Raw genomic sequence first — 12,043 nt, 5'->3', positions numbered from 1 at the left:
TGTAACATAAGATTTTGTGGTATCCACTAGTGTAAATATTTTAAATTGAAGATCGAGTTCATTCATTGTATTCGTATATGGTTAAGGAGTGTAGCTGTAAAAAATCATCAAAATCGAAGTTATAATAACCGTCAAATGGTGATTTTTCGTTGATAACTGTCACATCCCAGCCCGGGGGGACCACTTTTCGGGCCCATTCCACTACCGTAGCACAATATTGTCCGCTTTGGGCCCCGACCACACTCTCACGGTTTTGTTTCTAGGAACTCACACGAGAACTTCCCAGTAGGTCACCCATCATGGGAGTGCTCTCGCGCGTTATTTGCTTAACTTCGGAGTTCCCATGGAACCCGAAGCCAGCGAGCTCCCAAAAGGCCTTGTGCTAGGTAGAGATGAGAATATACATATAAGGATCACCCCCTAGGCGATGTAGGATGTCACAATCCACCCCCCCTTAGGGGCCCGATGTCCTTGTTGGCACACCACGGCCAGGGTTAGGCTCTGATACGAAATTGTCACATCCCGGCCCGGGGGGACCACTTCTCGGGCCCGCTCCACTACCGGAGCACAATATTGTCTGCCTTGGGCCCCGACCACGCCATCACAGTTTTGTTTCTGGGAACTCAGACGAGAACTTCCCAGTGGGTCACCCATCATGAGAGTGCTCTCGCGTGCTACTCGCTTAACTTCGGAGTTTCTATGGAACCCGAAGCCAGTGAGCTCCCAAAAGGCCTCGTGCAAGGTAGAGATGAGAATATATATATAAGGATCACCCCCCTGGGCGATGTGGGATGTCACAATAACCGTCGAAAAGTTTTGTCCTGTTACTTGATCTCTGAATGTTTGCTTTTTGTGATTTTTTGCTGATGCGATCTCGATGCATATGCAAATAAGTTTGACGGTTGGATCGTTGAAATTAGTTTCATAGAATTTGTATCCCATCAAGTTCAATGGTGTGTGTGTATATATATATATTAAGTAGATTTAAATTTATTTATTTTGTACGTATAACACTTAAGAAATTGAATGACATGTATATTTAACCGATCCAACGGTCACCAATTTTTAATATTTAATTTAATATATATTATACATATACTAAAACTCAACACAAAAATACTGTTCATTAACTGTAAACGGGCGAAAATGCCCTCCAATTCCTTTGTTATCTGCCTTTTTTTAACAGTTAAAAGATGACTTTGCCCTTCGTCTCCACCTGTCGATCACTTCTCAGCTTCTGTCGTTTTCAATGTCATAAATGCCCTCCGATTCTTCTCCATTATGCGTTTGTCCACGCGACGCTCATCGCTCTGCACGACTGCTTCTCGACCTTTCTTCTCGACTTTTCCCTCCGTTCCACTTTTTTCCCTCACAATTCCCTGCTTCTGTCGCTCTTGAACCTCAATTCCTTTCGCTTTCCAAAGCTGCCTTCTCTCCTTCTCCGACCCTGCGAACTTTGTCTCACAAATTACCAACCGCACTTTCTTGCTGAAAAACCACCTAACCTGTAGAAGTTTCTTCGGTTCTTCAGTTGGATTCGGAGAAATTTTTTACCTAGAAAAGCTAGCGTTTCCTGGTGAGTTTTTATGGCTTTCTCAATTTAGGTGTTTCAATTTCTTTTCTGTGATTTTGGATATGCAGATGGGTTTTCTGTTCAAATTTATTTTTTTTTGCGATTTTGAGGGTTTTGTTCGTACCAGCGGATCCTGCGTGTGGGTGTTTAATTCAGCTGCATGTATGTGTTTAATTCGGCTGCATATGGGTTTTTACTTTGGTTTTGTTTTCAGTGTCAGGGGACCCTGGTTTTTCCTTTTTTGCGGTTTTGTAACTCAAGGTGAGCAATTTCAGCTTCTCTTTGGGGCTTTTGTGGAACCAAATTTTTATTTTTTTTCGTATTGTGAAAGTTGAAGACAAAACTCTGTTTAGTTTCCATTTAGTTCATTAATGCATAACTCTGTTTTTCTCTCCTCTTTAAATTCATATATGGAAATAGGAAGTTTAAGAATCTTTGTTCTTGCTAATAGGTTTAATAATAGTGACATTTGAATGATCTTTGTTCCCAGGAAACTGATTTTAAAGAATGGTAGCTGGTGATTCAGAAAATAGTTAGATTTTTTAAAGCTGACACAGGTTTTATGAATATCAGGCTTTGGAGAGTAACAGCCACGAATCCGGGGCTCCGATTGAGTTGGGTTGTTCTTGCAAGGATGATTTGGCCGCTGCCCACAAGAACTGTGCTGGTACTTTGGTTCAAGGTTAAGGGCAACAAGTGAGTAAGTTTCTGTGTCTTTTTTATATATTATATTTTGAGTCGTTTGGTAAATTGTTTGCTAACACGCATAGACAGAAGGAAAAATCGAAGACAGGAATTGTTGGCTATGACGCTTATGCAGAAGGAAAAATCGAAGACAGGACCTCGGTTTTTAGTTTCTTGCATTAGGCAATGTTTATATCTGGGATTTGATAAAGCATACAAATATAATTGTTAAGTCTGCGATATTGCCAGCAGAGCCTACGTATAGTCTTCGACAACCCAAGTTAGAACATCTGTGTATGATCAAATATTGAACTATAAACTACAAATTGTCAGAACCATATACGATTTATATGGAAAGGTGAACCTGGCTGCATTTTGTTGTAGTTTCTGTGAGTTTAAGTCCTATGCTTTTCTATAACCCTATGCTGATTAAGTTTCACAGCATCAGTTGTCATTTACTTATTAAACAGTACGACAGAAATCTCCTCATGGTCTGCAGGAAAGGAAATCTTTTGTGGCTGTAAAATTATTTCATGAAATGAAAACTCAGAAATGTAGACCCAACATATGCATGTATTCGGCTTTGGTAAATGCAATTTCGTATTGTTTGTTTTGTCTTGATATCTTCTTGCTGGTGTGAACGTTATGCCAATCCGACGATCTTGATATTTTCTTTGATGATTTTGGTGCACAGGTGGAAGGTGAGAGAGAGAACTGCAAATCATTTTCTGGAATATTGAGGTGGAAGTTCCTTGAATTGATAATCTGGCCTTTCCCAACTCAAAACAAGTTCTATTATTGTGCTGCACCGGAGTGATGGCAGAGTCCAGACCATATGCTTGCTGGTGGGATAGTCACGTTTCAAGGAATTCAAAACGGCTTCAGGAGAATCTTACAGGTCTTGATTTTTTTCCGTAAAATTTCTCTGTTTAGTAGGACAAAACAAAGGACAGTATAAGACTCCCATGTCCTGTTACTTTTCTTTAAAACTATGATCAATAACATCTACGTTCCCATTTGAACATGAAACTATCTCAAGTTATGTGATCTATGATATTAGCATGATATAATGTCAAGCATATGAAAATGTTTTAAAAGAAATTTTCAGGTCACCGATAAAGAAATGAACGTCTTATTGCTTAGAATTATCTAATTTATTCATTGGCCTCATATGAAAATTCACCTCTTTAAATGTGGGAGCATGGTATTTAGTAATACATTGCCACCACTTTAGGTGTTAACAATAAAGAGTGCAAAAGCGCTGCAGCATGAAATTCTGATGTATGTTAACACCATTATCTTAAATGTGGTTTTTTACTGGATTCCACTCTTAATTTTTCTGTGCTCTTTTTTCGCAGAAGTTTCTCTGATAAGTACTTTACATAAATGCTTTACGAATTTGAGTTTTTATTGTCTGATTATTTTATGCAGAGGTTGTATTAATTTTGTTTTAACTGGAAATTTTGGGGTTTCTTAAGGTACAATGTTATCAAATTCGATTTTTCTAATTTTCGGATTTTGGGTTTTCCAGGGAGTGGAATTTTGGTCTCTGCAAGATTTTTGGGCTTTGAAATGGGTATGTGCTGTTTTTAACGTTTTGGTTCTCGCGTGTTCCTTTCTTTGATTTCTGTTGTCTGTTTGCTTATACGTTACTTTGTGATTCCTTTTTCAAAGTTGGGTGATGAAATCTAGGATTTTTAGTAAATTTTCTGTGTAATTCCAAGTCGAATTGCCACCTGGGTAATCAGGAAAAAAAAAAAAAAAAAAAAAAAGAAAGAATTTGGTCTCTGGTTACAACCTCTCTCTCTCCTCTTTCTCTCTCTCTCCAAAACTTAATTTTGAAGTTATCGTGCATATATTTTTTGGATCAATGTCACCTTTTGATTTGTCTTATGGTTTTATCGTCGTACATCATTGGTCGACTGTCTTTGTTTTCTTCTGCAACATGGAGAGCTGTACAAGGGAATTTTTGCAATTTTATTGCAAAAATATAATGTCAGTTTTCCCTTCTTTGGATACAGCTCAAACCAGGAGCAAGTCTAGTATCCAAGCTCTGCATTCGTTGCATGTAGCACATGAAAAGTCTAAGTATGTAGTAAGCTTTATTTGGCAGGTATTCCCTCAATATTACATTTATAATTGATGCAGTTATCGTTACTCCAACTATTTAGTAAATAATTATTTTCCCCTTTCTGCTTTGAAGAAATAGAATTCTCTTAAGATATTTAAATTTGTTTCATTTATGATGAGGTTGTGTATAAACTGCGTTGGCATTTGTAACTCAATTGTTTACTCGAACATTGTTTATGAAGATTGCAGTTGCATAATCTTTCATATAATTTTCAATCTTGCAGCAACGCGCGGGTACAAATTCTAGTAGCTTAACCAAAGGTAAAGAGGAGTTAGAGCCCAAACAAGCAAATTATGTTCCAACACTTAATACTACAGTTTAATAGTATTTATTTTTATATGTAAGTGAGATGTTTTAGGTTCGATTCTCATCAAAAGCGAATTTGGACCACATTATTGTTCACTTATCTCCTGTGTAGATAATATCGTTTATTCATAAAAATAAAAAAAATTAAAAAAAAAAGTATTGTGATGTGTACAAAATAATACAAAAAATATTATAAAAAACACATAAAAGCATCTAAAGCCTAAATGGAAAAATCCTCCAGAGAGCCCCAATCGGTAAAGGTTCTATACGCCATAAGATTGAAATAAACCATTTTATTGTGCACCGTAAGATTGGAAGAATCAATCTTATACCTGGCCAATTACCAATGGTTGATCAAAGTTCTAGTGTGTGTGTGTGTGTATATATATATATATATATATATATATAATTATTATAGTTTTTAGGGGTATAAAATTGTTAAATTAATATATATATATATATATATATAATTATTATAATATTTTTTTAGGGTTTTAAAATTATAAAATTAATATTTTGCTTATTGTGTATTGTGTTATCCACGTGTATACCCGAACCAACCCGTTATCTTAACAAGTGCTTATCGGGTTACTTGATAACAATCCGATTCGTTATCGTGTCGACCCGAACACCTGTTAATTTCGTGTCGTGTCGTGTCGTGTTGGATTATCGGGTCGTGTTAGAAATTGCCGAGCCTAGATACAAGTGACACTCTATTTTAAACTAATAAAAATATGGTTGTGCCGAGGAATGAGGTGGTTTGCAGTTGAAAAATACTTTAACATATATTTAATCTACTACTATTGTAGGTTATTTTCTTTTCTCAACTGCTTGCCTGTCACTGCTCTTCCAACGCCTATCGACCTTCTGGCAAACTCATGGTGACTGCATTGGGGGACAAACCAGTAGGCGTTTTAGAAGAGCAAACAGGATTGGAATTTCTGTGTGTTGAAAAGGCAGGTTCTTTGGATGGCGGAAGAGATGTAGATTCATTGCCCTGCAACATATGAATTACCGAAGACATTGTTGGTCGATCAGCTGGAGTTTCTTGAACACACAAAAACCCTATATGGATACACCTCAAAGCTTCATCGAGCCGACATGCTTCCCTTACTGATTCATCAATATCCTCCATTCCTCTTCCTTCTTTCCACAATTCCCATGCCTAATTAAAATGTTGAATTTACAGTCATTTGCAAATTTGGAAGGCTTAAAAATGGAAAGATCATGAGTTGGAATAATTTTTCAATACTTACCCATCCGGCAAGAGTTGGTGAATGTTCAAAGCGGTAAAAAGCAGCATTCTTCTTTCCGCTTACAATCTCCAACAACAACACTCCGAAGCTGAATACATCTAATTTCTCAGAGAAATGACCATATCTCGCATACTCGGGTGACATGTAGCCGCTGCGCATAATTGACAATATGTAGAGAAGTAAGCAATAGAACATTCCTTGAATGAAAACATGTCCCAGATATATGCAGACTTACTATGTGCCAACAACCCTATTTGTATTTGCTTCAGTCTGATTTATCTCGAAAATCCTTGCCATTCCAAAGTCTGAAATTTTGGGATTCAAGGCTCCATCCAACAGTATGTTGCTTGCTTTTAGGTCCCTGTGGATGATTTTCAATCTCGAGTACTTGTGGATATAAAGTACTCCTTGAGCAATGCCTTCTATAATTCGAAAACGTCTTCCCCAATTTAATTCAATTTTTTCAGATGCATCTGATTGGACAAAACACGAAGAAAGATGAGCAAGTGTTTTACTTTTCATTTTAGAAAAAATGTTGGACACAGTGCATAACATGCATCTTGCAGTACATGACATTTGCACACAAGGAAAATAATTTGCAGAAACAAAGAATTAATAAGTCATTAGCGTGTATTTACCAAATAAAAGTTTGTCTAAGCTCCGATTGGGCATCTACTCGTAGATCAATATCATTTCCTCATCTTCAAGACAGCAACCCAAGAGCCTAACGAGATTGGTATGTTGGAGCTTGGCAATAAGTTTTAACTCATTCATGAACTCCTGGTGTCCTTGGCCTGACTTTTTTGATAACCTTTTTATGGCTACTTCTTGGTTTTCAGCCAAAATTCCCTGTACGGAGGCAGAAAAGCGCACAAGAAAGAATTTTTTGAAGTTCAAAGAAAAAAAATCATATTTTCTGAAAGGGGGAATGATTTTTGCACAGCCTTTTTCTCCTACCCACCCCTATTTTTTCCGTCCTTTGATTCTCTTTGGATTTGTTCAATCTAAAGGTCAGAAATAAACAAAGGTGTTCAAGAGAAGAAAAATGTACTTGTATTTAAAGCACATGGTGGAAGTGTCACCTTGTAAACAGGGCCAAATCCTCCCTCCCCGAGTTTATTAGCTTCAGTAAAGTTGTTTGTAGCAGCTACTATAGCCCTTAAACCGAAGATTGGTAGTTCTGTATCATCCTTTCCACCTCCACCTCCAACATCAAATTTACTTTTAGTCTCATTATGGTTCTTCTTATGCTCTCTGTTTTAGTCATACTGTTAGAACACGTTTGAGGGATAAAGACATAGAAAGAGATGAAATCGAGTGGTAGCCGTACCTTTTATTTCCCAAAGTTTTCTTCCATAAGAAATAGCCAAAAATGACAACAATCAAACCAATGATTGTTACGACTATTGCAATCAAAAGGGACGGCTTAATTACACCTGCAAGGAGAAGAAAAATATTTTGTTGACAACATCAAGATAATGGCTCCAAATAATGATCACTAAGTGCGACACGAATATCATTCTCTTATTACGTTTTTTCTTAATGTCGGAAGCTGCAGCTCTGATGTATAAAATTCCTCCACCATCATTTGCTTCTAATACTTGCAGATTCAAGACATCTCCATGCCACATTGAACATCCATCGCTGCTGCTATAAGTATAAGCAGTGCACTGGCATTCATTTAAGCAGGCTGATCTACAACTTTCGATACTAAGAGCACCTTCATATTGTCTATTTTCAGGCATTAACTCCATATTTACTTTTAGAAACCCGTCTTGCGTAGCATTCCCACACTTCACACTGGTTCTTCTTGAACATCCACCAGAATAAATCTGCGAGTCCCAATCACTCTGCAGGTTTGGCACAAGGCCCTTCAAACATTTGCAGTAGTTCAAGGATGTGGGTTTGCAACTGGAGAAAGTCCCACAAGAAGCATAAACATCACACTGTCTTGGTTGAGACCAAAACAAATTCCACTGCTTGGAATTCTCCAACCATGTTCGTTGCTGAATCTTTCCCGAGGCAGACAACAAGAATTGAGATACAATTTTAGGATTGTTAGGAGAATATGTGAAATAACTTTCATTCTCATTCGTAACATAAGTATAATTGTAGATAGAAACTATCCTCATTTCAGGAATTTGGTTGAAAATGTGCGAACTTTCATCCCATGGTCCGCTGGTCCAATACTTTCTAGACCTATTCCACAATAAGATATATGAACTTCTTTCCTCTGGGTCTGGCTCAAGAGAGTAAAGACCTGGCGCAGGATCCTCCAAATTCTTCCATGAAGTGAGAATTTGGGGATGATTTGTAATTCTGTTGAATCCAAATCTACCTCCTGGTAGCCAAGTGTGGGTTGGATGATCAAAGCTTTGCCATAAAGGCTCTGATGTATTATTACTAGAGCCCGCTTTCAAGACAAGGTTTCCGCTATCCAAAAGAAATGCTTGTACAGAACCAGAATTGGTGGTGGAGTTTAAATTTGTTGACCAAACCGGGGTTTTGGACTCGTTCAAGAGAACTAAATTACCATCTAAGATGCTCAAGACCGAAGAAAATCTATCAAATACTGGTATTTCCCTGTTTGCTACCCAAACAACAGTCATCTCAGATACTACTTGCTTGGAGTACCATATGCCTATATAGTAGTTTGAAAGCTGACCTGGTTTGAAGAAACCTAGCTCAAACATCCCACCTGCAGAGACAATGGTTTGATCGCCTGAGAGAGATTGGTTTTCGCTGATGGTGTCTGCTGCAAGGGAAACATGGGACTCGAGAAATGCACATAATAAAATAACGGAGAACACGAACTTTGAGTTGGGTTTGGTATTCATGGCTGCACAAAGAATTCAGCAGGCAGGCAAAGATTTACCGTATGCATGTTACTGGAACTTAATCTATATGCCCTTTTTGTGGTGATCATTGCAAGTCAACTATTCACATATGAACGAAGTCTCTGTAGAAAATTCAATGTATGGAAAGGGCTTGAACATTGTTCTTCCTCTGGATGAATGAAGTCTTTGTAGATAATGTTGAGAATGAGTCCCACATTGATGAGAGAAGAGACCTTATATGGGCTTAATAAGAGGTTGGGTTTTATGGTGGAACCTCAACTTTCTTCGTGGTATCAAAGCAAGTTTTTCCTCGTATGAAAGTCCAAAAGCCACACGTGCTCATGCGTCACCTAGTTGTTGTCCACGTGTAGTCTTGAAAATTGGTTGGGGCGTGTTAAGATTTGATGATGTGAGGAAAAGATTGTCCCCAATCCATAACTAACAAAAATTAATCACAAAAACAAACAAAGATATGTTGAAAGTTTTCAAACTCCCATTACCACAGAGTTTACAATAACATTCATTTACAAGTGCAAGTCTGTTTTTGGTCTGAACCCATCCATACATGACTAATCCAAGGTAAAGATTTCCAAGGAATTATTATCACTACATAAATTACTTAAAACACAATTCAATTAATAGAGCATACATATCAATTCATCACTAGTCACCTCCAAGGAAATTTAGATGAAATTTAAAAGGTTTTTTTAGCCAAAATGTTCTCTGAAATTTGTATAACTCCTCATTTTGGTCTCTGAAATATGATATCAATAAAATGATAAAAAAAACTCCCAATTTTTGTCAAATCATTTTGACCCATTATTTTCTATATTGAGGATAATTTTGTGTATATTGATTTTTATATACATAATTTTTCACTGTAGGACCAAAATTGAAACCACTTCTATTGATTTTAAATCTTAAAGACCAAAATGAGAAGTTAAGCAAATCTCAAGGATCATTTTGGCTAGAAAGCAAATTTAAAATGAATCAAGAAAATAAAAGAAACACAATAAATGTGATTAGATGTAGTGTTGTTGTTTAACTCCAGTCTTGATCAGTAACACAAGATGAAGCTGATGACAACACTCTAATTTATGAGTTATTTCAGATCCTAAACCTGATCAAAAAAGGATAAGGGTATAGTTGAAACTCAAAACCAACATTTCAACACAACACACAACAAAACCATATGACTGCAATGCCTCAGCTACATCATTTCTGTCAAGGGATGTAGTTTCCACGAGTAGGTTCTACCTGCACAAATGCAGGTTCTCGCTTCCGCCACGCCTCAAACACGTTGGATTGAAACATCATTGAAGCCTAAACATTACTTAATCCTAACAAAATAATAAACATTACTCAGCAAAACAAGCAATTCGCACAAAAACAATGGATTTTGATGCAGTAATTAAGACTTAAAACCTCAGTTAAATCCATTAATGTCATATGCAATGTAGCTTCACCGAGGGGTTCTCCTTGTAAACAAGGTCTCAGCTCCACTACACCTCAAAAAAGCGGATTGAACCATCACAGGCCAAAAGACAAGAAGATATCACCAAAATTTAACACACCAATCACAATCAATTAATAACATACCAAACAACTAATCTAATCTTAGACAGACAACAAACCAAACAAGTAACACAAAGTCATTTTACGAGGAGGGTAAGTAAGATTAAAACCTCAGTTAAATCCATTAAATTCATATGAATGCAGTTTCACTGAGGGGTTCTCCCTGTAAACAGGGTCTCAATTCCACTGCACCGCACCTCGAACAAGAGGATTGAATCGTCAACGGCACCACCAAAAACACAGAAATCCAAAACACTAATTAATAAACAAAAGGCTCAGAGTATGAAACAGCTCTCTCAATCACGAATTTTCTGAAGCAGAACTGGCATAAAGCTGTAAAATTTAGTCATCACTGCCAACATTAATCGACAAAACCCATAAATATCACCACCACAAACCAGCAATAAAAAACTTAAATTGCTCATATCAAGAAATTCAACCATTGATTATCACATTCTACTTCATCGATTGCTCTCAGAAGCGCGAATAATTTGTAATCATCGCCAAAAATTCACAAAACAACATCAAAATACATAAAATAAAAAAATTCCAAATTTTGAAAATTTAGCGGACGTTTTTAGAGGCAAAACTATGAGAAGAGAAATACCTCCACGTTTGACACCGCAATAGGATCTGCGCCTCCATGACTAGCTCTGTCTTCGGAGATTTTTCAAAAACAGGCTTAAGGTGTGTCGAGGCACATCGGATGGGACGCTATTGAAAATTGATGAAAAGATTTTGTGGGAGATGTAGCGGTCGATTTGACACAGAAAAGCCGTGGAGTAAAGAGAGGCTAAACTGCAACACTTGAGGCGACGGCGGCGTCAGAGGGAGGACGCTTTACGATGTCTGAATTCGTCGACGACGGCGGCGGTTGTCCACCATCGCTGTACCTCCAGTACGCGTCCGCCATGTTTGAAGCTTGTCAACCGTCACTACTTGGTTTGTAGGCTCCACGGATATGGGGAGCAGAAAGAAAGGAAGAGCAGAGGAAGACTAAAGATTATGGATTTTCCAGTAGAGAATGAGAGAGAGGAAGAGTAAGAGATGAGAGGAGAGGAGAGGAGAGGAGAGCGGAGAGGGGGCTCCCCTTCTGAGATCAGTGAATGAAAGTAACAGGAAAAAGCGTAGCTTCTCCTTTCCTTTTCACGATGACCAACACGCGTTCCTTCAAATTTTTTATTTTCTGATCATGCATTTTCTCAGAAGCCAAACAGATCGAAAAGAAAATAACACGGTAAGCAAGAAAATTGAGAACCTGATAGTACAGAGCACCAGAAGCTTGGAGGCTACAGGGTGGCCATTGAAAGCTCTTGAAGCTCTGGGGAAGAAGAACAAGATCGTCATTAGGGAAAAGTTGACCAGAATTGAGAGGCCGATCCAGTGAGAAGAGACTGCTTCCTCAAATCACCTCAACAAGAGAAAAGAGTGAGTTGCGCAGCAACTGTATTATTCGTTAACTAAAATAAAATAAAATCAGAGAAATTAAATAAAATAAAATCAGTCATTATCTAACGGTTCCACTGCTTTCCCTCGGACAGTAACGTGATTACACAGAGAAATTAACTGTGACAGAACACAACGTTAATTTTAATAGAAATGGTGAGAAATTTTATATTTTAAGTTATTAACTTTTTACAACATATATCTCATCATTTGATAATAACACATAATATATCAT

At 37.5% G+C, this 12,043-nt stretch overlaps 3 protein-coding genes and 5 non-coding genes across 12 annotated transcripts; 1 reads left to right on the top strand and 7 right to left on the bottom strand.

Annotated features, from left to right (window-relative positions):
* The first annotated feature begins 1,299 nt into the window (after nt 1–1,299).
* On the top strand, nt 1,300–4,960 carry LOC137740076 (uncharacterized). Of its 5 annotated transcripts, none has more exons than XM_068479874.1 (7): nt 1,300–1,576; nt 1,788–1,834; nt 2,147–2,269; nt 2,952–3,155; nt 3,789–3,833; nt 4,279–4,370; nt 4,612–4,960. In XM_068479874.1, exons 4-7 carry the CDS (start codon nt 3,074–3,076, stop codon nt 4,708–4,710), a joined length of 318 nt encoding a protein of 105 aa, XP_068335975.1. In that variant the 5' UTR covers nt 1,300–1,576; nt 1,788–1,834; nt 2,147–2,269; nt 2,952–3,073; the 3' UTR covers nt 4,711–4,960. The 5 variants fall into 5 exon arrangements, 2 of the variants coding, with proteins under 2 accessions (XP_068335975.1, XP_068335974.1); XM_068479873.1 differs by having other exon boundaries at nt 2,147–2,273; XR_011069131.1 differs by lacking the exon at nt 3,789–3,833 and having other exon boundaries at nt 2,147–2,273; nt 4,279–4,345.
* Nucleotides 4,961–5,405: 445 nt separating this feature from the next.
* LOC137740075 (G-type lectin S-receptor-like serine/threonine-protein kinase At2g19130) lies at nt 5,406–11,764 on the bottom strand. Its single transcript, XM_068479872.1, has 7 exons — nt 7,482–11,764; nt 7,281–7,386; nt 7,033–7,204; nt 6,589–6,799; nt 6,186–6,423; nt 5,951–6,101; nt 5,406–5,859 (listed from the first exon to the last, which is right to left on the bottom strand). Exons 1-4 carry the CDS (start codon nt 8,785–8,787, stop codon nt 6,623–6,625), a joined length of 1,761 nt encoding a protein of 586 aa, XP_068335973.1. The 5' UTR covers nt 8,788–11,764; the 3' UTR covers nt 5,406–5,859; nt 5,951–6,101; nt 6,186–6,423; nt 6,589–6,622.
* On the bottom strand, nt 5,551–6,109 carry LOC137740404 (G-type lectin S-receptor-like serine/threonine-protein kinase At4g03230). Its single transcript, XM_068480282.1, has 2 exons — nt 5,951–6,109; nt 5,551–5,859 (listed from the first exon to the last, which is right to left on the bottom strand). Exons 1-2 carry the CDS (start codon nt 6,107–6,109, stop codon nt 5,551–5,553), a joined length of 468 nt encoding a protein of 155 aa, XP_068336383.1.
* LOC137741238 (small nucleolar RNA snoR97) lies at nt 9,812–9,920 on the bottom strand. The gene has a single exon (XR_011069266.1). It is a non-coding gene; the product is annotated as a small nucleolar RNA snoR97 (small nucleolar RNA).
* On the bottom strand, nt 10,211–10,325 carry LOC137741226 (small nucleolar RNA Z278). Its single transcript, XR_011069254.1, has one exon. It is a non-coding gene; the product is annotated as a small nucleolar RNA Z278 (small nucleolar RNA).
* On the bottom strand, nt 10,471–10,589 carry LOC137741227 (small nucleolar RNA Z278). The gene has a single exon (XR_011069255.1). It is a non-coding gene; the product is annotated as a small nucleolar RNA Z278 (small nucleolar RNA).
* LOC137741216 (small nucleolar RNA Z223) lies at nt 10,631–10,723 on the bottom strand. The gene has a single exon (XR_011069246.1). It is a non-coding gene; the product is annotated as a small nucleolar RNA Z223 (small nucleolar RNA).
* LOC137741249 (small nucleolar RNA U36a) lies at nt 10,780–10,868 on the bottom strand. The gene has a single exon (XR_011069276.1). It is a non-coding gene; the product is annotated as a small nucleolar RNA U36a (small nucleolar RNA).
* Nucleotides 11,765–12,043: the final 279 nt, after the last annotated feature.

Source organism: Pyrus communis, chromosome 7 (assembly GCF_963583255.1).
Source record: "Pyrus communis chromosome 7, drPyrComm1.1, whole genome shotgun sequence".
Classification (NCBI taxonomy): domain Eukaryota; kingdom Viridiplantae; phylum Streptophyta; class Magnoliopsida; order Rosales; family Rosaceae; genus Pyrus; species Pyrus communis.
Note: the sequence above shows the minus strand (reverse complement) of the source record. Positions and strands in the feature narration are given on the sequence as shown.

Excerpts from the sequence above, each read along its gene's own strand:
- LOC137740076 (XM_068479874.1), top strand. The coding sequence starts at position 3,074 with ATGGCAGAGTCCAGACCATATGCTTGCTGGTGGGATAGTCACGTTTCA. Across the intron at positions 3,156-3,788 it reads GCTTCAGGAGAATCTTACAG|GGAGTGGAATTTTGGTCTCT; the intron begins GTCTTGATTTTT and ends TGGGTTTTCCAG. Across the intron at positions 4,371-4,611 it reads TAGTAAGCTTTATTTGGCAG|CAACGCGCGGGTACAAATTC; the intron begins GTATTCCCTCAA and ends TCAATCTTGCAG.
- LOC137740404 (XM_068480282.1), bottom strand. The coding sequence starts at position 6,109 with ATGCGCAGCGGCTACATGTCACCCGAGTATGCGAGATATGGTCATTTC. Across the intron at positions 5,860-5,950 it reads CACCAACTCTTGCCGGATGG|GCATGGGAATTGTGGAAAGA; the intron begins GTAAGTATTGAA and ends CATTTTAATTAG.
- LOC137740075 (XM_068479872.1), bottom strand. The coding sequence starts at position 8,787 with ATGAATACCAAACCCAACTCAAAGTTCGTGTTCTCCGTTATTTTATTA. Across the intron at positions 7,205-7,280 it reads AAAACTTTGGGAAATAAAAG|AGAGCATAAGAAGAACCATA; the intron begins GTACGGCTACCA and ends TGACTAAAACAG. Across the intron at positions 6,800-7,032 it reads GATTTGGCCCTGTTTACAAG|GGAATTTTGGCTGAAAACCA; the intron begins GTGACACTTCCA and ends GCCTCCGTACAG.